The sequence below is a fragment of the Hydractinia symbiolongicarpus genome, chromosome 8 (assembly GCF_029227915.1).
Source record: "Hydractinia symbiolongicarpus strain clone_291-10 chromosome 8, HSymV2.1, whole genome shotgun sequence".
NCBI lineage: Eukaryota > Metazoa > Cnidaria > Hydrozoa > Anthoathecata > Hydractiniidae > Hydractinia > Hydractinia symbiolongicarpus.
Genome location: NC_079882.1, coordinates 24915766 through 24938401, shown reverse-complemented (window position 1 = coordinate 24938401; position 22636 = coordinate 24915766). Strand labels below are relative to the sequence as shown.

General features: G+C 34.9%; 4 protein-coding genes across 5 annotated transcripts in view; 3 read left to right on the top strand and 1 right to left on the bottom strand.

The window, feature by feature from the left end:
• Positions 1 to 22636, bottom strand: part of LOC130655784 (mitochondrial import inner membrane translocase subunit tim16-like) — a 100206-nt gene that overhangs the window by 31800 nt on the left and 45770 nt on the right. The window lies entirely within an intron of this gene.
• LOC130655766 (uncharacterized) lies at positions 438 to 11653 on the top strand. Of its 2 annotated transcripts, none has more exons than XM_057458556.1 (9): positions 438 to 521; positions 768 to 1455; positions 1703 to 1843; positions 1927 to 2082; positions 2433 to 2651; positions 3309 to 3443; positions 3532 to 3657; positions 3746 to 9432; positions 9768 to 11653. In XM_057458556.1, exons 2-9 carry the CDS (start codon positions 796 to 798, stop codon positions 11212 to 11214), a joined length of 8571 nt encoding a protein of 2856 aa, XP_057314539.1. In that variant the 5' UTR covers positions 438 to 521; positions 768 to 795; the 3' UTR covers positions 11215 to 11653. The 2 variants fall into 2 exon arrangements, with proteins under 2 accessions (XP_057314539.1, XP_057314540.1); XM_057458557.1 differs by having other exon boundaries at positions 445 to 521; positions 1927 to 2052; positions 9768 to 11652.
• LOC130655774 (C-C chemokine receptor type 1-like) lies at positions 13034 to 14962 on the top strand. Its single transcript, XM_057458572.1, has one exon. The coding sequence runs from the start codon at positions 13455 to 13457 to the stop codon at positions 14619 to 14621; it is 1167 nt and encodes a 388-aa protein (XP_057314555.1). The 5' UTR covers positions 13034 to 13454; the 3' UTR covers positions 14622 to 14962.
• Positions 19994 to 22605, top strand: LOC130655773 (galanin receptor type 1-like). The gene has a single exon (XM_057458571.1). The coding sequence runs from the start codon at positions 20509 to 20511 to the stop codon at positions 21943 to 21945; it is 1437 nt and encodes a 478-aa protein (XP_057314554.1). The 5' UTR covers positions 19994 to 20508; the 3' UTR covers positions 21946 to 22605.

Genomic DNA, 22636 nt, shown 5'->3' with positions numbered 1-22636 from the left:
GTCATCTTTTCTAGAGAAGAACTTTCTCTTTAGAAATTATTTTTACAATCTACCGGCACAGTAATGGAGTCAAGCTTTCTTTACCCTTTAAATAGTTGAATTGTAAAAAACTTTTTTACAAAAAGATTGTACTACACTCTTTATTTTTACTCAAAAAGTAGAATTTAATGTTTTACGTTTTATTTAATGTTTTTTTTGAACTTCAGCGGCCATTTTTGTATAATGGTTGATATGTTTACTGCGTTCATCTCCGCGGGAAACAACGTTACTTGTTTCATTTCCACAGCGTGTTTTCTGAGATAACTTCACGGCTTGTAGTATTATTCAGAAGTGCTCAGGTTTTCAATGCCTAAAACCTTTTCGCAATGAAAAATGGAAAAGAATTATGGATGAAAATGTATTGATAATTAATGGTTTGTTTTATTGGAATAAATTATTTTTTATAATTTATGAAAAGTTTACGTCAGTCACGGCTATTATAAGAGAAATACTTGATTTTGATTGGCTGAATGTTTTTGTTGGTATAAATTTACTTTTTTCTAGCTTAATTTCCATGCACAGAACTTTGGATAGTATAGGTCGCATTATTACACTGTTCTGATTTTGTATTTAAAGTGCTATCGTAAAGATTTCTCTAGCTATCGAAGACGATATTTGCCGCGCACTTCTGAACATGTAATTACGCTTAGAACGAGAAAAAGTTTCTTCAACTTTCAGGAAAAATTATTACTCCTTTAACAATGACGATCCAACTCTTTTTTCTTTAGATGATTGAAATTAGAATTGATAAAATTTATGTTTAACAATGTTAATGTAAAATCCAAAGACAAAATGCACAGCGAAAAAGTGATCCCGTTAGCCATATTGACTGTTATTGCAGTATTGTTACTAGGTGTAACTGGAAGCGATATCCACAATGCTCTTAAAAGCAAAACATATCAAATGGGACGATATCCAAAACCATTTCATAAATCGTTGCAACAGCAACGGCCGTACCAACATGTTATTTTGTTTAAAAATAGCGCCGGCGCGAAGAACACGAAAGTGACTATTCATAAAAGAACGTTCACTCCAATCATGCAACATCAGATCCGTGCAACATCAGATCCGATGGACTGGAATCGCAGGAAGTACTTAGTGTCTCCATTACACCATTCGGAAAACAAAAAGAGTAAAATTATAAATGATACTAATACATATTTTAGGAGTTCTAAAGTTCCAAAAGTAACCAAAAGACTAGACACTCGAAAAAGTTTTGTAATTTCTGCGATAAAAACTGAAAAAGCTTCGAAGAAATCAGGTATTCGAAATGAAACTCATAAAATACCTTTGATGAAACTAAATGTTTCGGAAATAACTGGGAAAAGAAAAGATGAAATTGTTGGGAAATACTATTACGAGCCAATCGATAACGATTATTTTCCTTTTGGCGATAATAAAAGAACGTTTTTATCGGTAGGTAGCAAAAAAGTTATTATTATTTTTTTTTCACACGTGTAAGTTTATATTAACGAACGCGTAACCACAGTGCTATCGGTCGATAATAATGTATCGACGCTGTCTAAAAATAATTGTTTTTTGTATGTTATTATAAAACTGTACATTTTACATCTTTTTGTACTGCGTACTAACTTTGTACCAATCCGTATCATATTATCATTTCATTACATACTAGATATCTAAGTGATAAACATTCTTGCAGGTTGGTGATAAGCAATCCAAAATTGCCGCTCTTCCGAAAGAAGGAAATAAAAATTTCCTGCAAGATAAAGTAATCCAGGGAGCCAATAACAAGGAGATTGTTTATTCAAATAACCAATTGGATGAAAGTAAACCAATGGAGGTACATTGCTGTGAATTTAGTATATACTATTACCACTTTCTTTACCATTGCTGAACGTTAGAAAATTTTACCATTATCTTTAGCTCTACCTTACTGAAAACAACGGAGAAGTGAAGATAGCTGATGGCTCTGCAACTCAGAAGATTCTTGAACATCAACACTACAACCAACAACTTGAAGATTATGTTGCAAATTTGCGACAAAAAAAGGTGGGCCATCCCAGCCAACATAAACTGCAGGTTATATTCATTCATTTATACCTGCAAAATTATAATGATATGTGCGTCCTGAAAATGTTTTTTGCCATACCTTATCGCGATCAAACTTTGTCGGGCCAAAGGAATTGAATTTATTCACGATGGGAGTCAAAACAGACGAATAATTACAGCTGACCAAAATTTAGGCCCACAAAGCATTGAGTGGGAAGATATGCCATAAGATGTCGCGGCGAACAAATTAGTGGTTAGACAATGTCAAACATATTGTCTTTAAACAAAACAGAACCTAATTAAGTATATTTTTGAAGCAATCGTGAGATTAGAAAATATCGTGTGTCCGTTTCCTACTGCAACTTACTTTATCACTTTAGTTTCAAGAAAAGGACAGAAAAGAATATGTCAATGAAATTTTGGGGGCACAAGCAGAAAACGAAGAAAAAGCTAGAGCAGCAGATACAGGTTATAATCCGTCTCAACCTGAAGGTGTTGTTCATTTTGCAGACCCGAATGGACAAGATCAGAGAAATAATCCTGCTCAAAGCGTTCCATTTCAACCCGATGTTGATCACCATGAGGATGCTATAAACCACGTAAGAATATATCTATATAAATTGCCTAGAATTTCCTTTGCGGAATATTATTTTTGCGATCTAGAAAAGTCTTGATTTTTTCTGTGAAATATTATAATAATCAAGTCATTGTAGTGGGAAATAGCGCGAGTTCAAACTCACTTGCAGGACCTTATCGATATCAAAGAAACTGGAGAACGACCTAAATACAAGGCTGAGCTGATGGCGAAGCGGAAACCAATGTCCTCAGATTTCCACCTTTATGTTAAAAGTAGCTAGTTTTAACGAATAAAATTTTAAAATGAGTTTTTCGAAAGACTTTCTCGTGATTTATTTGGATCATGCATTACATCGATCCATCTAGTGTTAGCACAGAGCAGAAAACGAGGGGAGAATTGAGGAAAAATTACAAAAAAAGCGGAAGTCTTTCACTAAAATAGAAAGGGCTGGAATGCATGTTGAATGACGTGATTAAACGCCTTTAAATGATTTCAACACATAGCTATAAAAAAAATCACAACTCTCGGGAGATAGGGTGAAGATTTTTAACTGTCCATCATCTTAATAAAACAAATTTATAAAAATGAAAAAATAAGAAAAAAATCAAAGCAAATAAACAGCCGAAGATAATATTATCACAAATAACGCAATTGTTATTTCTTTATTCTTTATTTCCAGGAAAAAATGCAAGAGCCGCATCTACATGAGATCCATAAAATTCCTCTTCAAGAACAAGGCCTAAATGAAGGAGATAATAAGTACAATGACGGCCGGCCGGAAGAACTGACGTACAGACAAAATTGGGCCAACCAAGTACGAGATTTACAGCAAGATTCCTTATATTTTCATACGTATAGCACATATAAATGCGAAACTGAGATTTTTACTTGTGCAATTATAGGAAAACCAACATCCAGATCAAGAAAATCATGATCCAGTTCTTTCAGAAAAGATACACAACTTCCATCGACTTATGGATAAATTGCATAGAGCAGTCTTAACAGGACGTAAAGAAGAACCGCAAGAGGTAATTTTTTAAACGTACTTTTTATCAACTATCTTAAAACTATCGTAAAATAACCTGTCATCGTTAATTATTCCCGTATTACGTTCAGATAAGTCACAGAGATAAGGGAGAATGGCAACAAAATCAAGCTTTGTTTCATCCAGAAGAAGAACGGTACAATCAAGGAGATGTCCCTCCAGATTACGAAAATAACCACCTAAATGAACGAAAGGAGGAGAGTGAACAGGCAAACATGGAAGAGAGAGAAAGAGAACGTGCAGCCATGGAGCATGAAAACGTTGGCATGCAACAGGAAGGTGGTGGAACTGCAAGCCAGGAAACCGGACAACGTTATCAGACTGCCTTTAAACTAACAAAGGCAATTATCAATAGCGCGAGAGAAGTCGACAGTCCTAGCTATCCCGGTTATGATATTAACGTCAACGGTCAGAACCTTATTCCTGAAGTATTTGAAGCTTTTAGCAAGACGAACAATGATTTGAAACAAAGATATGATGCACTGCAGAGGTGGGCATTAAACACTGCATCCCAAGCTCCAGAAAGTGAACTTCGACAGCAAATTCGAAACTTGAACGAACTTTCCGACATGGTAAGATTGGTAAATAATCTCGAAAAAGACATGTTGAAAACTATTCTTAAGCGTAGAAAGAAGATTCGAGATGATCAGTTGGGATACAAACATGAAGTAATTCCGGACGGCAAAGATAATTTCAAAAATCCTCATCAACGCTTCCATAATCCAAACGATGTTCAAGATCTTCTACAGTATATTTATGATACGTATATTGAGAACAGAACAGCTGATGAAATCCCAGTTGTATTGCAGGCCTTTCAAAAATCTGTCACAGACATAGTCGCTAGGAAAAATATGACTAAAACAATTGATTCGAAAATGGGAAACGTGCGCAATATAACAAGAGATTCTGCTCTTATATCAAAATCAATTGAAATGTTAAATAAAGAAGGAAGCGAAGAAAAAAATGCTGAGATTCCTTATTCATTGGATGATGACCCAACAGGTGACTATGATTACGAAGACAAAACGTCACGACAGGGTTTTTTCCTAGACCATAAGAAAGATGAATCTCAGGATCATTCCCTTAGGGGAGAAAAAAGCGATCGAAAATTGAACAAATTTTTGGATCGCAGAAATGAAATGAATTCCCCTCTAATAACTGTAAAACTGTTAAAGGCCTTAGACTTGTTTTTGGACAGCATCGAAATTGGGAGAAAAATTAAACGTTTCCGATCTAAAGTTGAACAAGCTGCAAATGCTGCTAATGGATCTGTCGTCTTAACCAGCAGTATGAGACATTCGTTGGGAGAATTGAACAAAGAAATTAATGAAACACTTTCAAAGTCTGTTCATTTCAGTAAAGGAAAACTCCAGGATAAGCATGATGAGACAGAAAAACGACCAATGGTAGCGTATGGACCAATTGCAACAAGTGGGCAGAACTGCACAAATAATCCTACGTCTGTATACGATACACCTTGCAGAAAAAGTCCTGACGATAGTGACAATAATGAGGAGAAACCAAAACCTAACTTTAAACTTTCTGAAGAATACAATGGCCGCCCTTATAATGAAAATGGCATCTACTTCGATCAACATAAAGAAGATGGAAAGGATCTAGTAATGGAAAAGGAATGGTATAATCATACCTTTAATCCTTTGAATGACACACAACACCTGTCACTTTCTAACTTTACTCCTACAGTAAATGACTCAATTGGACCCGTTGTCTATTTGGATTCTCCTCATTCTCCTTACCAGCATATTCATGATCTTCATGAAGAAGCACATCATCACGATTATACACAAAGCTCTTGGAATCCTGGAAACATTACAAAACTGAATAAAGAGGCATTAAAAGGACAGAAATATTATAACAAGAGCATACCATACGACAAATTATTTGCTAATGATTCCTACCATTCGTGGAATCCAGCTAATATGACGGAACTGAATAAGGAAGCCGTTAAAGGTGACAAATACTATCATGATCAATACGTGAATGAATCAAACAACTTTGATCAGGAAGTTCAAAAAATCATTGATAGTGCCATTACCGAAGCAAAAAATGTTTCAGAAATTGATAAATATTATTACAAACACGAGACGGATACAAATGACCACTTTGAGAAGGAAAGTCCTGTTGAAAAAAATATCTATCCAACGGTGGTCATGAATAGTCTTGATAACGCACTTGACAAAGGTGATAAACATGTCAACAAAGCATTGGATAATCATAATATAGACAAAGAAACGGTTAATATTACGAATAAATATTTAGACCAGGAAGATAGATACATCAATAATATGTTTTACGAAGAAAACAATGTCAGTAGTGGAAGCTTTCGCAACAATGGAAGTAACACACAACAGAAAAGCTATTTCCATAGGGATATAAATTCAGAGAAAAAGGACCAAACACCGGCTAAAAATTCATCGGCATTAAAAAGTGCATATGACAATAAACCTTTTCAATTCAAAGAGAGTGAAGGCATGATACAAGGCGACTGGGACAAAAGAGACATGGATTTTCACCAAAAAGCTAACAGCACAAAACTAGATGATTCTGATGTTAGTCAGATAGAAAATTTAAGGAAATTGGTCAAACACTTGCAGGATCAAAACACAGGAGCTGAGAATTTATCTTCGAATGAGACTGAGATGCTTAGCACTACTATTAAGCAGGAAAATGAAACCACACCACAAAAGACTGAAGTGAAAGACAGCGTTGAAGCAACGAAAACTAGAGTAGGAGCAGCAGGAGCTGCTATAGTTGAACCAACAATTAACAAAGATGTTTTGATGAGCTTCTATGACCAGAGTCATATCAATGACAAAAATAATGCACTTCAGTTAAAACAAAACACCAGTAGCGACGACACAAATAAAAGTGACGAAGGATATGATTACATCAAGGAACAGGAAGCCAGCAGAGAGGAACAGCAGAAAAATGTACCTGCGGAACCATACTCGGCCATTTCTAAGACGGTGGAGTCATTCGATAAGAGCAACTTCAAGGAGCTTGAACGAGCCATTAATGAAATAAAAAAAAGCAAGAAGAGCTTGAGTCTTGTTCATGAAGTTGTAAATGATGAGAAAACAAACCACGATGTTGAACCAGAGCAGGATAAAAATGGTGATAAAAGAAGTATGAGAGCCAATGAAGATTATAAAAAAGCTCATGATATGATCCAAGAAATAAATGAAATATCCTACGTTGACGACGACGATGAACCAGCGTATCATAGAAATGCAGTACCTGGAAAAAGGCATTCTAAGAAAGCTAAAATTGGAAGAAGAAAAAGGAAATCCAAACATCATAAGCATAAAGCAGTCGTGCAGAAAAGAAGTGTAGGTAGTATTCTGAAAAGAAGTAGGATTGGAAAAGGTTTTAAAATAATGCTGAATAATAAAAAATATAAAAGACATCACGTTCACCATAGATACCACAAAACAAAACGAGCTAGAAAGAAGGCAAAAATTTCAAAGGGCACAAAGAAGAATGAAATTGAAGGAAAAACAGTTCAGAAATCGTTTCTTGACAAACTAACAAAGTCGCAACAAAAATTAGTTTGGCATATTCTCAAGAGAGCATACATCAAGAAAAAAGACAACATAACTCGTGTATCTCAACCAGAAATTATTGCAGGTAATGCAACTGACCCCAACTCTCAGGGGAATAAATCGGAGGAGAGCTTAGATGCTATATTAAAAACATTCCTTAGCGATAATCCTGACAATCTAGAAGGAATAAAAATAAACAAAACTAAAACCATAGAAGGGGATACTAAAAGTAACGTGGATGCAAGCAGCTCGAGTGCATCAAACAAAGATAGCAAAAAAGAGCCAAAGAATCCATATGCAACAATAGAAGAGACTCATGGACCAAAAGATTTTTCATCGACGCATGGATACCCTGCTTTGACAAATCCACAGGGATTACCTATACATCCTCATGATGTTTATGGCATCCAGGTCGGACGACTTGTACCAAATGAAGATAATCCAACAGCACAGGATGGACAAAACATTACACGACAAAACGTTAATCATGAAATCTCCAACAATTACTCAGAGAATAGCACTGTAGAGTCATACGAAGAAGGGAACAAGGAGCAATTCTTTTTTAAAGACGGACCAAGTCAATTGAAGAAAGATAGAAAATTTAAACAAAAAAGTAACTGGAAAACTTCAGAAAACGAAACAGAACTGAGTGAAGATGAAAGTTCACCTGTTTCTCACAATTTACCTGTGATAATGAACCATCTTGACAAAGTTGCTTCTCACAATGGAAATGCAACTGTTCCCATGATTGAAAATAAGGAAACCATTACTAACGAGTTACCAGTAGAAGCAGATGAATCCAATATTGCTGGTTGCAGAAGTCAGAATACAGTTATCACAGATGGGGATGACATTTTTAATCTTCCAGCTGAGAAATGTTCAAACCAAAAACAGAAGAATCCTGTTGAAAGTGAAAAACACCATGAAGGAAAGAAGACAAGTTTAAATAACTGCACACAAAATTTTATAACAATAAAGAAGAATGGCTTTGATTATAAAATACCAACTTTAAAATGTACAAAAATAAACAAGACGGAACCTTTAACTGGAGAGGTCTTACATGTCACTGATTTCCTGGCTGGTAACTACACAACCCCGGAACAAGAAATAACTGCTGATGGGTTTGCCCAACAGGTCAACAAACCTGACTGTGATCCTATCTACAAAACCGTTGTAGATGGGGATACAGCTTATAAAATAAACGTCGGTTGCAAGAAAAATGTGGAACAAGTTTTCAATGCTGCGAAGAATCTTGATGGCAAAAAAGTAATACTAAAAAACGACACAAAACCTGCTAACAAAACAGTCGATGTTATAAGGATAGCCACTCCTGTTCAGAACGAAAAAGTTATTTATAAGGGTAAAAATTTAATGATGACACAAGATGATAAAGGGAGCGAAAAGATTGTAATTAAAGGTCCTAACAAAACAATTGAAATCAGTTATCCTCCTGAGGATGACATTAATGGATTTATCACGTTAAAACAAGGAAGAAGATTATACAAAATACCTTACAAAAATCATACAGATATTGACGCACCAGAAACTCTTCTTGGAAAATCAGCAGTTTCCTGGCTTCCTGATTATCTCAGATCAGAAACAAACAACACTGAAACATTTAAGGTTCGCGACACTGCAATTACAAAGGAAACTCACAAAAATGGTGCCAAAGTAATCAAAATGGAAAAAGAAAAAGCGAGTTTATCAATTTATTATCCTCCAAAGAACAGCTCCTTCAGGTACAACGACAGTGGTTATATGGTTTTACAGGAAAATGGAAAGACCTATAACATCCCATTAGACGGATCGAAAACATTAAAAGCAATTGCAAATAAAACCCATTTTAACAGCAAGGCGTTCAATATGGAAAGATTACAACAGCAGCAGAAAATACAACAACAATCCACTCAACAAGAAAACATACCGGAGTTGGAATATCTCGAACATACATCACCAATAAATATCAGTACAACAAACACAACATTTGCAGTACCAGCAACAGTGAAGCAGGTAGATTTATTCAATGGGCAAGAAGGACAGTCAACAATGAAGCTGACAACTGGTGATGTTCTGAACAACATTCATCTGGTAGTACCTGTTGATGCAGGGCATCTAACATCTATTGGTGAGTCAGGGGGTCCTGCTACCACGGTGAATGAACCAAACAGGGAACTGACAAATATCAAAGAAAGAAGGTATTAATTTATTTTATATTTAATATTCTTATAATTAATATATATATATATATATATTGCATTATAAGTAATTTGCATTGTGCTTATCTAAGTTTCTCAAAGTCTCAAAACGATTTATTGAGATCGAAACTTGTCAAATTTTTGCTTTATATCTTGTACGTAAACCTGTTGTGTCCATACCTGTCTAAAAATAAATTAGGCTTTCTTCATGTAGACGAATGTGAGAAAATGAGGCTGCGAATTGCCGAAAAATAAACACAATATAAAGAAAAATGGCAAGGCTGAAAATGATTGCTAAATTTTCTGTTTCTTATAAGGCATGTATTACTTTTTAGATTCAGGGAAGATAACTTCCGTTATCGACCAAAAGCTTACAAAGCGGATAAATTTAGACATCAAAAACATTTGATTGAAGATCCTGGAATGCGATATAGAAATGAAGATGAACGTGAAGATGGTGATCAGTTTCCACCAAGATTACCACCTTTGGGTTTTGGACGGATTGGTGAACCTGATACGCATCATTTAGAAGTTTTTCCAACCATAGCAAACAGAGGTGTAGACCTGCAAGAATTCGCCGCTCGCCCACAAGAAGATGATGACGAACGTCATGGCGGCAACATGCACGACGACGATCGTCGCGATGATGATTCACGTGAGGATGAACGGCATGAAGATGACAAACATAATGAAGATGATAATGCTAAAGAGTTCCATCACGAACCACGTCCAGATGACGATGAACATGATGACGACCATGGAGAAAGAGAAGGTGACCATGAAGAGGGTCATGCTCACGAAGGAGATGGAGAGGAACATGGGCGCGAACATGAGGACGATCGTGAGCACGGACATGAGGACGAGTACGGGCATGGACACGAAGATGAGCACGAGCATGAAGAGGATCACCACGATGATGAGCATCATGGACACGATGAGGACGAGGAGTTTATGCATAACCATGCAAGAATGGATGATGACGAAAACGAGAAGAGACTGGTTGATGAAGATGAGGGAGAGAGAAGACCCCCAGACACAGAGAGGGAGCCTGAAGATGATCCCTTACATGGAGATGATCAAAGATTCTTTCCATTAAAGGAATCCTTTGCAAATGGAGGTGGTGAAATCGAAAAGCCAGTGCCTTCGTTAATTATTCCACCACAATTGGTTGCAGGGGGAGCAAATCTTCAAAATAACTTGCTCAGTCCATTTGCTCCTAGTAACCCCGCAAACGAAGGAGGCAGTGTATTTGTTACGGGTACAAAAGTTGGTGACAGTGAAAATGTGAGGGTAACTCCAGTTGCCAGTTCACTTAATCCAGACATCAATGATCGTGAACGCTTACGAGATTTCAGCACCTATGCAATTGGAAGAAGTATAAAAAGTTCAAAGAAGAAGACACATGGCATTGATCCAAAAAAGATTAATCAATTTGTCAATCAGATTATAAAAGACACAAGGAGTAAATCAGTTGTCCCAGATGTTCGACAATTCCCTTATTACGCAAAAATACCAGGTTTGGCGCTAAAACAACTTGGTCATGCCTTTAACAGTCTCCAAAGAAATGCTATTCACCACTACATGCGTGCTAATACTGATAAACTTGATAGAAATGACAAGAAGGACCTTAAACGATTAGGATATACTGACGCTGAGTTATCTCACGTTAACAAGCAAGTGATTGGTAAAAAAAGAAGTCCAAACGCTATTGAGAACAATGTTGGAATTGTTGTTAATGGCAAAAAAATGGGAAATGTCCGCTTGATACCCCATTTCCAGTAAATTCGTATCCGTGAAAAAACACACTAAATAACATTCGTGTTGGGTATTAACAGCTTTCTTTTTGTTGACAAGACCATAGAAAGACTACAAAGAAAAATATTTTGATAAAAATAAACTTTTTTTTTCTATATTTGGAAATTTACAATCATAAATTACCGTATTTGCATAATTAATTTTTTATGCGCGAATGTTTGAAAGATAAGCGAGGAAATTTTCAAGCACAGGATAAACAGCTTGTGGAAAGTTCGATTCGTGAGTTTAAAAAAATCTGCTGTTTGCTTATTTTATTTTTTATTTTTTTTTGTTTTATATATATTTGTTTTGTTTTTTCACAATTAATTAATATGGATTCACCTTATCGTCCACCGCGAAGAAAAAAATTTTAAAATGTTTTTAAAATTAATAATATTGAACAACAACGTGAAACAAAAGCGTACGTAATGTATTGACACAATTAATTTCCTCGCCTTTAGTACACTAAGGTATTATATTATTATTTATAAGACCGCCGATTAATACTTTTTATATCCCTATGTTATTGAGAATCGATAAATTTGTACATATGAATTTCTAAAGATGAAATTAATAATTAGTAAAATTTAATTTAATTAAATCTTGGCATCAAATCTTAGACGTCTTTACATTCCCTGAGTTTAAAAATCGACTTAGCTACGTTATGCTAAATACTCTTTTACCATGCATAAAGGCATGGCGCCTCTAACAAGAGAATTAAAAAAAATCACAATATTATTCTATAAAAAATTGTCGTAAAACAGCGCATGCGCCTTGTTTTGTTGACCAATTCAAGACAAATTTTTTAGTTGAAATGTGTATGTTGATGTCGGGAATGTTATACAGAATGTATAAAAAAATTAACAAGCCCTAGAGACTATGTTGCCATGGTAGGTGCTATTTGTGACCCACTTACATCAAAAACATTCTTTGATTTGATGCCTACCTAATACCAAAGTAAATACATAAATAAATATTGAGAATCAAGAACAAAAAGAAGCTGCTACGATGAATATAAACGTTCTACTCGAAAAAAAACACAAAAAGGAGTTAAAATGGGAAGATTAAATTGTTCCTTATATCACATTGCTAAAAACTTATAGATTTTAGTAGATTTTACTTGAAAAGTGGTAATTATACAAAACTCATGTACATTGTCATCTAACTTTAATTCGTGTTAACAAGCCAGTTTACGTCAGCATATAAGAGTGGTTGTATCTTTGACATACTTTCAAAAGATTTGATCAACTTTACGCTAGCTATTAAGGACCACTTACTTAGGGTGATTAAGCACCTTTTTTTTAATTTGTTTAATATCTTTTTCTGGTCCGGAATTACTAACGATAGATAAACTTTAAAATCGAAAGTCCAAACAAGAACCAATATAAATCTATTGAATTTCATTTTCGAGTTAGGACGAGACCCAAACAATTTGATGCCCAGGTCACTAAAGGATATGGCCCAAGGTAAATGTGCCCAAACGTTTATATTTTTAGGCGCATTCTAAACACCACTTATTATCGTTACTAAGCAACTATTGTGTATTTAGCTTGCGAGAAAGTCATTTTTGTTTTTGTCATAAAAATAACTAACTAAACGTGCACAAACGAGAATCGGTCAACAAAGGATATGTTTTGATTAAGTTTAAAGCAAAAAAAGGCATAGATGTACGTTAAATGCAAAGTTATAGGGAAAAAATCGTATCAATTTTTTTGTGATGTCAGAATAAATTATGCTCAGGTTAAAAAAAAAGTTTATATGATAAGAGAGATGTTTTTTATCAACAGAATTGAGATTAATCACAAGAATTAGAGATTATTTACAGATTGTGTTTCTTTTATAAAAGCAAAGCAAACAAACTAACGTTAGAAATGGTTTTAAAACGATTTGTTTACATAAATCTATGACGAGCGAAAGACGGAAAAGCGGATGAGAAAAATATTTACATTTAAAATTGAAAGAAGGGAAGTAATGCTTGTTGTGTGTGGATGATTCAGTTGTAATTTTTATTGTTTTTTTGAAGTGCTGACGTTAACTGGTTGACATTTTGAAAAGAAGCATAAAGTACCTCGGTCTGGATCTATATATTCGTGATAAGGTGTACCACTTTGTCAAATTCAAGTATATTTTTGTGTGACTTTTCTTTAGATAAAAATAGATACGTTATAGAGAACTATTTAGTTGGAAGTAGATTTTACACACGAAAGAAAAGTCGAATTAACGATTTGATGTTTAAAATGACGAATTTAAAATCATTAGAGGATGTATGCACTGTTTTTTTGATTCCCGACGTTAACTGCACGTGTGATAATAAAGACATATCAGCCGCATTGGGTACAAAGTTTACATTCTGTTCTCCCTCTGTGCCACCATCTACAGAATTTGTGGATAGCCAAGATATAATAGCAAGAACCTTAGCAATAGCAACAATAATAGCTTCTTTAATAGGCATTCAGGGTAATTCCTTGGTTCTCATCGTAGCTTGGAAAGGAAGATTTACTTTAATAAGATACCAAAAGTTATTAGTTGGTTTAGCAATATGCGATCTTCTGTTTGCAGTTTTCCAAATGATACTGACACCGTATTTTTGGACACAAAAATGGCAGTATGGACAAGTATTGTGTAAAACATTCCGGAGTGGTGTTGATCTAGGCGCGTTTATTGGTTTGGGATTCATAGTAATAATTAGCGTAGAGAGACACTCGGGTATATCAAATCCAATGTTTAACTCCAAGAAGGTCATTATCATATTGACATGTTTTAATATCATATTCGGCATGATTAACGCAATTCCTTTGTTAGTTTTTTATGACGTTAATGAACACGACCGTTGCTTACCGGAATGGCCGAGTAAAAAGGGTCAATTGGGCTATTCATGGTACAGTTTAATTGTGCTCAATCTATTACCTATATCTGTAGTGACAGTTTTGTATATTAACATCATACGTATTGTGAGAAAGGGTTTACTGGATGCGACGATTCAGGTTTCAATGGAACCCAAACTCCTTGTTAGAAGATTAAAGGAAACGAAACGAATAATGAAAATTGTCGCCGCGCTGTTGTTGGCGTTTATTTGTTTCGTTTTCCCACACAGTGTGATATCCCTGTACTTTTTATTGAGAGAAAAGATTGATAACAAAACCTATGAAGCTCTCTCCATCGTGGGTCTGATTTCACATCCATTTCATGTAGCTATTAATCCTGTTTTATATAGTGTATTCGATTCACGATGGAGAAATGAAATCAAATTGTTATTTAAAGTGAAATCAACATCAAGACCAAGCATGGTTGGAAGCCCTTTCACTATGCGAACACAAGAAATGCCACGGAGGACTGGTACCAATTGTTTAGTCACGCAAGATGACGGTGGTGATTCTATAAGCATGACATCTTAAATAATGTGAATTTAGAAATGTGACGCTCATAAATAGCAATGACAAGCTTCCAGTTCAATGAACCTTTAATAGCAGTGAATATGTAAGAGGAAAATTATTGCTAAAAAACAATTGATTGGAAAGATAATACTACAGTCATCAAGGTTTATCACAAGAGTATTTGTCGAAACCTCTCCATTTGTCAGGATTTATACGATGTAGCCAAACAATGGTATTTTTAGCTAAGTTATGTCACCCTTGATCTGCAGCAAACTAGAGAATTAAAAACATTTTTTTACCAGTAGCTAACAAGAATGTAGAATATTAAAAATAAATAGAATATAGAAACTTATTTAACACAACCTTCTGCTAACCTGCTTTAAGCGCACGGCCTAGACCTTTTAACACGCCACCTTCTTTACAATCCTCGTGCCCAGGCTTTGATAGGCGCAAAAAATTTGGGGCTTCAGGTAGGCGCAAAAAATTTGCTATCTTGAAATAAGCCCTGGTGACAAAGATGCTTCTAGAATTGTTTTAGATTTTAATTGCCTCTGTTTAAAACCGAGATATAATTTTTGGGGTCCGCTGGTTATATCGATACTTAGCATAGTCAATTAATTAATTAAATGTTAATTAACATTGTCTCAGTTAATTATCTCTTTTTTTTACCTAAAGAAAGTGATAGGAGTTTAATCGATTATTCACGACCATAATTTTTGTAATGGTCATGGCCTGAAATTCGTCTGAGTCACTGAATATCCAACTAGTTTTGTATAGGAAAGTGGTTCTTATTCTAAAATTTTTACGCAGTCACTTCTGTGGTACGACGACAGTTCATCAACGGTCGTGAAAGTTTGCAACCTCGTTTCCAGCGCCTGTTGTCTCTTTTTTTATACCCGACTTTGAAAAGGATACAAGACACCCTGGGACGAGGTTGGAGAGTTTGGTGTCAGCTGTTTAATCTACACAAGTCATATCCAAATAGCGTGGGTTGAGCTTTAATATAAATAGTAGTCTTGAATATTTATTAGGAATAAAATTTATACGACTTAAAAAAGTAAAATTAAAAAAAAAGAATTTAAACATTGTTATGATTGTCATGCGACGGAAACAATGTGAGATTATCACAGTTTAAGGACGAATTTCTCAGATAAAATGATGTATTGTTTTAACACAAAATATAGATTTTAAATCATCCTAGTTAAAATGGCTGCTACCTTATTCGGTCTATCCTTTTTAATTTTTATTTTTAATGTGACAGCTGCTAATGGTTTATCACAGTTCACTTAGATGACTAACCATCTTAAGTTATTTGGTTAGATTCGAAATCTTCAACCATAATAATTTTTGCTAACGTCAGCATATACAATTTGTTTAAATTTTCAGACCTTCAAAAGCCACTAGCCAGGGAAGGCCTGGCCCAGTGATCTGTGTAGGTTTTCTTTATTCTTCTATGATAAAAGAAAACTAAACACATTAGAAAATTGTTAAGGAGCCATGTTTCATCGCAAAAAGATACTGAGTGGTGGTCTTAATGAGATTAAAATGGTTCTTATAGGTTCCAACTTTGTTCCTAGGGCTTGTTAGGATTTTTCCAGTTAGGCCATCTAAATATAAACGAAAAGCCCGATGATTTCCACCATCAGCATGGATAATAAATATGGGAGTAAAATATGTCCTATAGTGCGAGACTATCCAGATAGAACAAAAACGCGACGCATGTTATCTGCAACCAAAGTTTAACAAGTTTAAAAACAAAAGAAACAATAAAATAAAGCCAGTGTAAATATCCTTCGTTCTGAGGACGAAATTGATTTGAATTAGCTCTTCTAAAGATTTTGTAAACATCTGTGCTAGAGAAAGTTTAAGCCTGACTGTATGATCACTGAAATAGACATTTTTAACGAGGGTCTCGACGTCAAAGGTGTTTAGAACATTCCTATAGATATAGCTGTGAACCTGATATTGGAGTTGAATAGGGTCTACTTTCACAATATCAAACAACTCTATTTGTATTGTTATGTCCAACTAAAAGGATAGAAAACCTATCCACATCGTTGCTTAAAATGAAATTAAAGAAATCAAAAAGATAAAGAGATTTTCTTCTTTGTTCTATAATTGCAATAAAATTTTCTTGCATTGCGTTTGGATCTGTTCTCATAGTTTTAAGTCTTGTATTTTTGCCTTCCATTTTCAAGTTAATCTTTATTCTCTGCCTCAACGTTCCTGTATACTAGGTTCTTATAAAAAACGTGTACCCAAATAAACCCTGATTATATAAAGCCAAACGCCAGCCTTTCTAATTCAATTTATTTCACGCCGGCAAAAAATTGGCACATGAACTACTTTATCGATAAAAAGAAAGTCGGCAAAAAGTAACTAAATTTTGGCTAGGTGAATAATACTTTTGCTGACCAAAATTTTTTCCGACTTTTTTATTCCCAAACTAAACGTTTTTGCCAACACTTTTTTTTCCGACTTTTTTTCAACTACCTGCCGTTTTTTCATTCTTGTTGCTAGTTTTTATCAGTTTTATGAATTATTCTTTATTAGAATTGGCAAAAAGTGACTAAATTCAAAAATTTAGTTGCCAAAAAGTGACTAAATTTTGTCCATGTGACTAATATTTTTGCCGACTTTTTGTTTTTACCGACTAATTTTTTTACCGACTTTTTTTACCGATAAAATACCATTTGCCTGCTCTACGTCGGCAACAAAATATAAATTGCCGACGTGAAAGACAATTTATATTTTGTTTTGTGATCGTATGCTCCCATACACGAATAACAGTTAAATTTAAGGACTAAAACTAAAATAAAAGCCTTGTCTACGAATACAAGCTAACCTAAATCAAGAATTATATGTTTAGAATTATATGTTATTGTATATATATACGTGATCCGATTTTTATCAGTTTAAGGAAAAACATATATGTACGTGATCCAGAGTCAACGTGCTAAGGTATTATACATCCCAGTTATAATGTAGTTGTAAAAAGCAATTATAAAATAGTATATAAGTATGCAATACACAATTCTTGAAAATAAACTTTAAAATAAACTACTCTATGACTTACCGCCTGCATTTTATTAGCCTGCAATTTGCGTTTGGGATCTGGAAATATAAACACTATCGTGTCACGATGAAATATGTCTAGCCATGGGTATATCTATGGTCTAGCTAGGTAGCTATTATATGATGGGGGTTAAGTGTAGCTAGGGACAAATGATTTATACAGAATTTATGTATATATTTATACAATTGAAGGCTGGAAAAATATTTTGTAAATCTTCTGGTGGATTAGGGAACAGATAATATATTATTAAGTATACTATAATATAAAATACACTGGAATTCTCACCAGCAAGGCAACCCTAAAAGAATTTCCCCACAGCCAAAGGACCTTCAGTTTAACCAGAATTTAAAAGTGCTTTTAGTCATAGCGACTACAATTTGGCCAAGAAACGTAGAACACTGGAAGGTCGTGAAGATCAGATTATTTATAATCTGTATTCTTTTTAGTTGAAAACGAACAAAACTATCACAAGCATGTACGTCCAGTCTAGCTGCGCTGTCTTTATCTATCTCCATCAAAGCTATTTTAGAGATCCTGCCTCGCGTAGTCTGTAAAATTCGACGACAAGTCCAAGCAAAAATAAACTTAAGCGTCACAATTAACCTTTCACTTGGTTTAATCGCTTCACGCTTGATGGAACTTTTTGTGATTGCTAGAGCAACTAATCTGAGTAACTGTTTAAATTTTGTTCCAAATGGCAATGGTAGGTGTCATTCTACAAAAATATTCTTGCTCTTGCAGTCGCATATCGTGAACCAAAAGATTGAACGCGCCTTTCGTTTTCCGATCCTGAAAAGGTTTTCTGACCCATATTTTCTTTTTATATTTGTTATTTCTTTTCTTTTTTAAGTGACACAACAATAATAAATACAAAGTTCTTCGGCTCAACTTTTAAAGAAACCCGCCATATTTGTTTACTTTTTTTTTCTTCCGCGTTTTTTTCATTTCAATGAAAATTAAATTTTTCTGTTCCCGTCTGTCTTTTTCCCGTTCCCGTTCCCGTTAAAAAACTTCGAAGTGGAAATCCGTCTTAAAGCTTCGCATGAGGAAAAAGGCTTCTATATTAAGGGGTCCTCTGCGTATATATTTAACAAAATACCACTAATGAATAGCTGAGTCAGCAGATACATATTTCCATCTTTAAGTAAATGAAAATATTAAATGACCCAGCAATTACAACGGTATGCGTTATCATAACAGAATGCTAAGAAAAGTAATAACTGAGTGATTAAATAATTGCTGGCTGAAGAGTTACTGGCTCATAATCAAAAATGGCGCCAATTTGAATATAAGTCGTTTGATCTGTTAGCGTTGTTGTCGATTAAATCTATTAAATAGTGCGAAGTACTTACAAACGACCGCCCTATAATATTTTTAGTCGCATCTTACTATCTAGCATGTCCTACTATCATAAGTCATATCTATACAACCATCCACAAAATATACTGAGACGAGGTGGCAAAATTTTGAAGTTTGTCCCCACGAGTCATTATGTGGGTCATTCTATACTAGGTTCACGCAATTAAAACTTGTCAAAGTAGACATATCAAAACGTTTACAGCGGATTTTTGGTTATTTGGTTAGATCCAACGTCTTAAAATGTGGCAATTGTTACTGGCGTCAGTGTGGCCATTATTCCCAAATTCGAAATTTGTGGGCGTGGATTCTTCCGTAAACCGGACGTGTTAGAAAGTGCGACTAGCGTAATTTATGGCGTTGTCTGGTAGAGCACGGACTATAAACAACCATTAAATACTCTAGGACTCCCCACCTAAGCCATGGTCCCTCCTGGAAATAATATACAGGGTATATACCTAATCCAAGCATCTGTAGAAGCAGCGGTTTCGCACCTCACAGGCTTCAAGAGTTGATGCGTTTAGCCAACTTTGTAAAATGGCCGAAAAAGTGCCATTACCTCGATATTTCCGTGAGGAGTTGTAGAAACCTATGGTGTGCATCCAAAAATGTGAAAATAAACAGAGGAAACAAAAATTCGTTATATACCCTAACTCTCACCCTAACCCTAATAAATTATAAAGGAAATGGCTTTTTAACCCCTGTATTAGAATATTTCTGAAATAATACAAAACATAGGTTAGCTGCAAGGAAAATTGGAACTGGAATAAAAATTTTTAAATGACTGATTGAAAATGATTATAGTTATGCAGTGAATAAATCTTTTAGAAAAACAGATTTCCACTGGGATTTAGAATAAGGCTTTACATGTTCACTAAATGACATGACCACTAGATGACGTACTAAATTTTTGGGTGGGCCATGATGTTAGCCAGTTTTTACCTTATAGTAACTTACCTTAGGTGATAATTCGACTTACAAGTAAGAACGGAATGACAGTCATCCCATGAGCACCCTTTGGAACATTGGAAAAGAGGTTGGGAATGTTGATAGTGATTTTTAGAATTAAATATAGTCGGATTGACCAAGGATTCCTAGCCCTTTTTTTTAAGAAAACATATCAACGGAAAACAAATGAAAAACAGTATAAAACCATTTGTTTTTTATTTATTTATTTTACTACAAAATAGGAAATGATGATGTTCTAAATTTATCGGTATTTCTAACAGTAGAATCGTGATAAATCTTTTTTTTTGACGTTTTCAATGTAATATGATATGTTATCAATTAAACGTGACAACTGTCCCATTTAGTGGATAGATATGAGCACATCTTGAGAATGAAAATACAACTTGTTGTGAAGATATAAGAGCAACAAACGTTTTTACCACAAATCTTTTTATGTAAAAACAAACCACTGCTAGAAGAAACAATCGGAGAAGTGCGAGAAATAATATCTAAATCAAATTTTTTAACATGAAAAATTTGAATAGTCTTTTATGTTTGTGGTTCGTAATCTTTGTAAATAATATAGCTCAAACAAAAGGGGAATTTGTGTTAAACAATCTTCAAGATTTTTGTAACGCGTTTGAAATCCGTGGTGATAATTGCACGTGTACAAACGAAGAAATTCGTAAGACGTTAGCCGTGTTTCCAAAAGTATGCGAGAGAACGGAGAAACTGTCGAAAAATCAATCTAGCAACCGCACTGAAATACAAGTTATACACGAAGGGAAATATTCAAAGCTATATGCCGCCATTGTATCTCTGATATCCGTGTTTGGAATTACTGGGAATCTATTGGTTATAATAGTGGCTGTTAAAAACAGAAAGACAGCTATAACTTATCAAAAGCTTATAGGACAATTAGCTTTTTGGGATCTAACATTCGCATGTTTGCAGTTAGCAACAGTTCTGCATTTGTTTTGGACAAATACATGGATCTACGGTGAAGGGATGTGTAAGTTTCTTCATAGTTCCCTAACTGTTGGATCCCTCTTGGCTGTTGGCTTGATATTGATAATAACGATAGAGAGATATTTAGCCATTACTCATCCATTTGTTTGGAGAAATGGCACAAAAAATCTAGGCTATATCCTATCTGTTATAAACGCTATCGCTGCTACTGCAAGTGTGATACCACGCGCCATGTATCTCCAGCTTACAGACGATTTAAGTTGTTACGAATCCTGGCCTCTTCATCGCAGTGCTTTTATTTATCAAATGTACCTTCTTGTTGTTTATTTTGCCATTCCAATTATCGCCATATTTTGTTTGCATGTTCATATTATGTATACTTTACGGAACGAAAGATTCACAACGCAATCTCAACTCGACATTCGAGTAAAAAGTATGAATCGCCGAATTATGTATGTCTTGATAAGCGTAGTTATAGCCTTTGTAATTCTCGTCCTACCAAACCGAAGTATTATGCTATATTTTGCTGCTGTGAAGAATGAAGTATATGGCGACGCATACACAATACTCGCTTTCATTGCGCTTCTGCCCTACTCCTTTCATGTAGCGGTAAACCCAATTTTGTATAGTGCGGTCGATAAAGCCTGGCGCAAACAGACGATTGAAATGATAAAACAAGTCTTTCGTACAAAAGCTCAAAGTAAACGCAAAAGCACGATGTCAACACACGCATCACAAAGCTGTACGATGGAGGGTAAGTTGCGTACCTACAGTGTTAAAGATTCCATGCTCAGAACTGGTTCGCCGCACCTACCGCGATCAAGAGGAAACTCTGATGCCTATGGAAGCAGTCCTGGTACGAATAGCTTATATTCACAGGTAATTGGAAGTAGTCCGGCTTATGATCGCAAAGAGTATACAGAATCGCTTCTTAACAGTGATTTTTTACATCCGTCCATGTATACGAGCAGCTGTGACAGAGAAACAATGCTATAGAAAATATGCGGTATACACGACTGCCATAATTGTCCCCTAGGTTTCTTGACCCCTGAGACGTTGAGAAATTCTAAGCAAATTTTCAAAGTTAAAAATTGATGAATTTTAAAATACAATTAACAAGGACGAAAGGAGCGCAAAACTGGACTTCTGTAGTATTCAGTGTTGTTTTGTGTAACAGAACTGAACTTTATCGATTTATTGAGTTAGTCTAAATGTAAAAATACTTCAAATAACATGCATGTTTTAAATTCTCAGACTAACAAAAAGAAAGAGAACGTTGATCGATTAAACAGAAATATAATGACGACCACAAAAAAAACCCATTTCCTCGCAACTAAAACTTCAAAGAAACGCCAAACTGTTCAATTTTAGAAATCAACAATTAAGAATGGGTGTAAATAATATAGTAAAAGAAAACCATAAATTTTGTTAAAAGAAAACCTTTACATTGTTGTAAAACCTCTATTTCCGTGAGAAAAAAATGGTAGCCGAAATCCCGATTATGTAAACGATGCACGATATAGGAAAGCCGAAAACAGCAAAATAACGAAAGTGGACGTTTTGACAGCCGAACAGCTACAAAAAACTCTTAGGAGCTGAGCACGACTCGACAAGAATCATTTGTCATTTTTTTTGTGAAAACATAATGCGGATCTATGTGTAATTCTATTCTCATTCTGCTGGGATA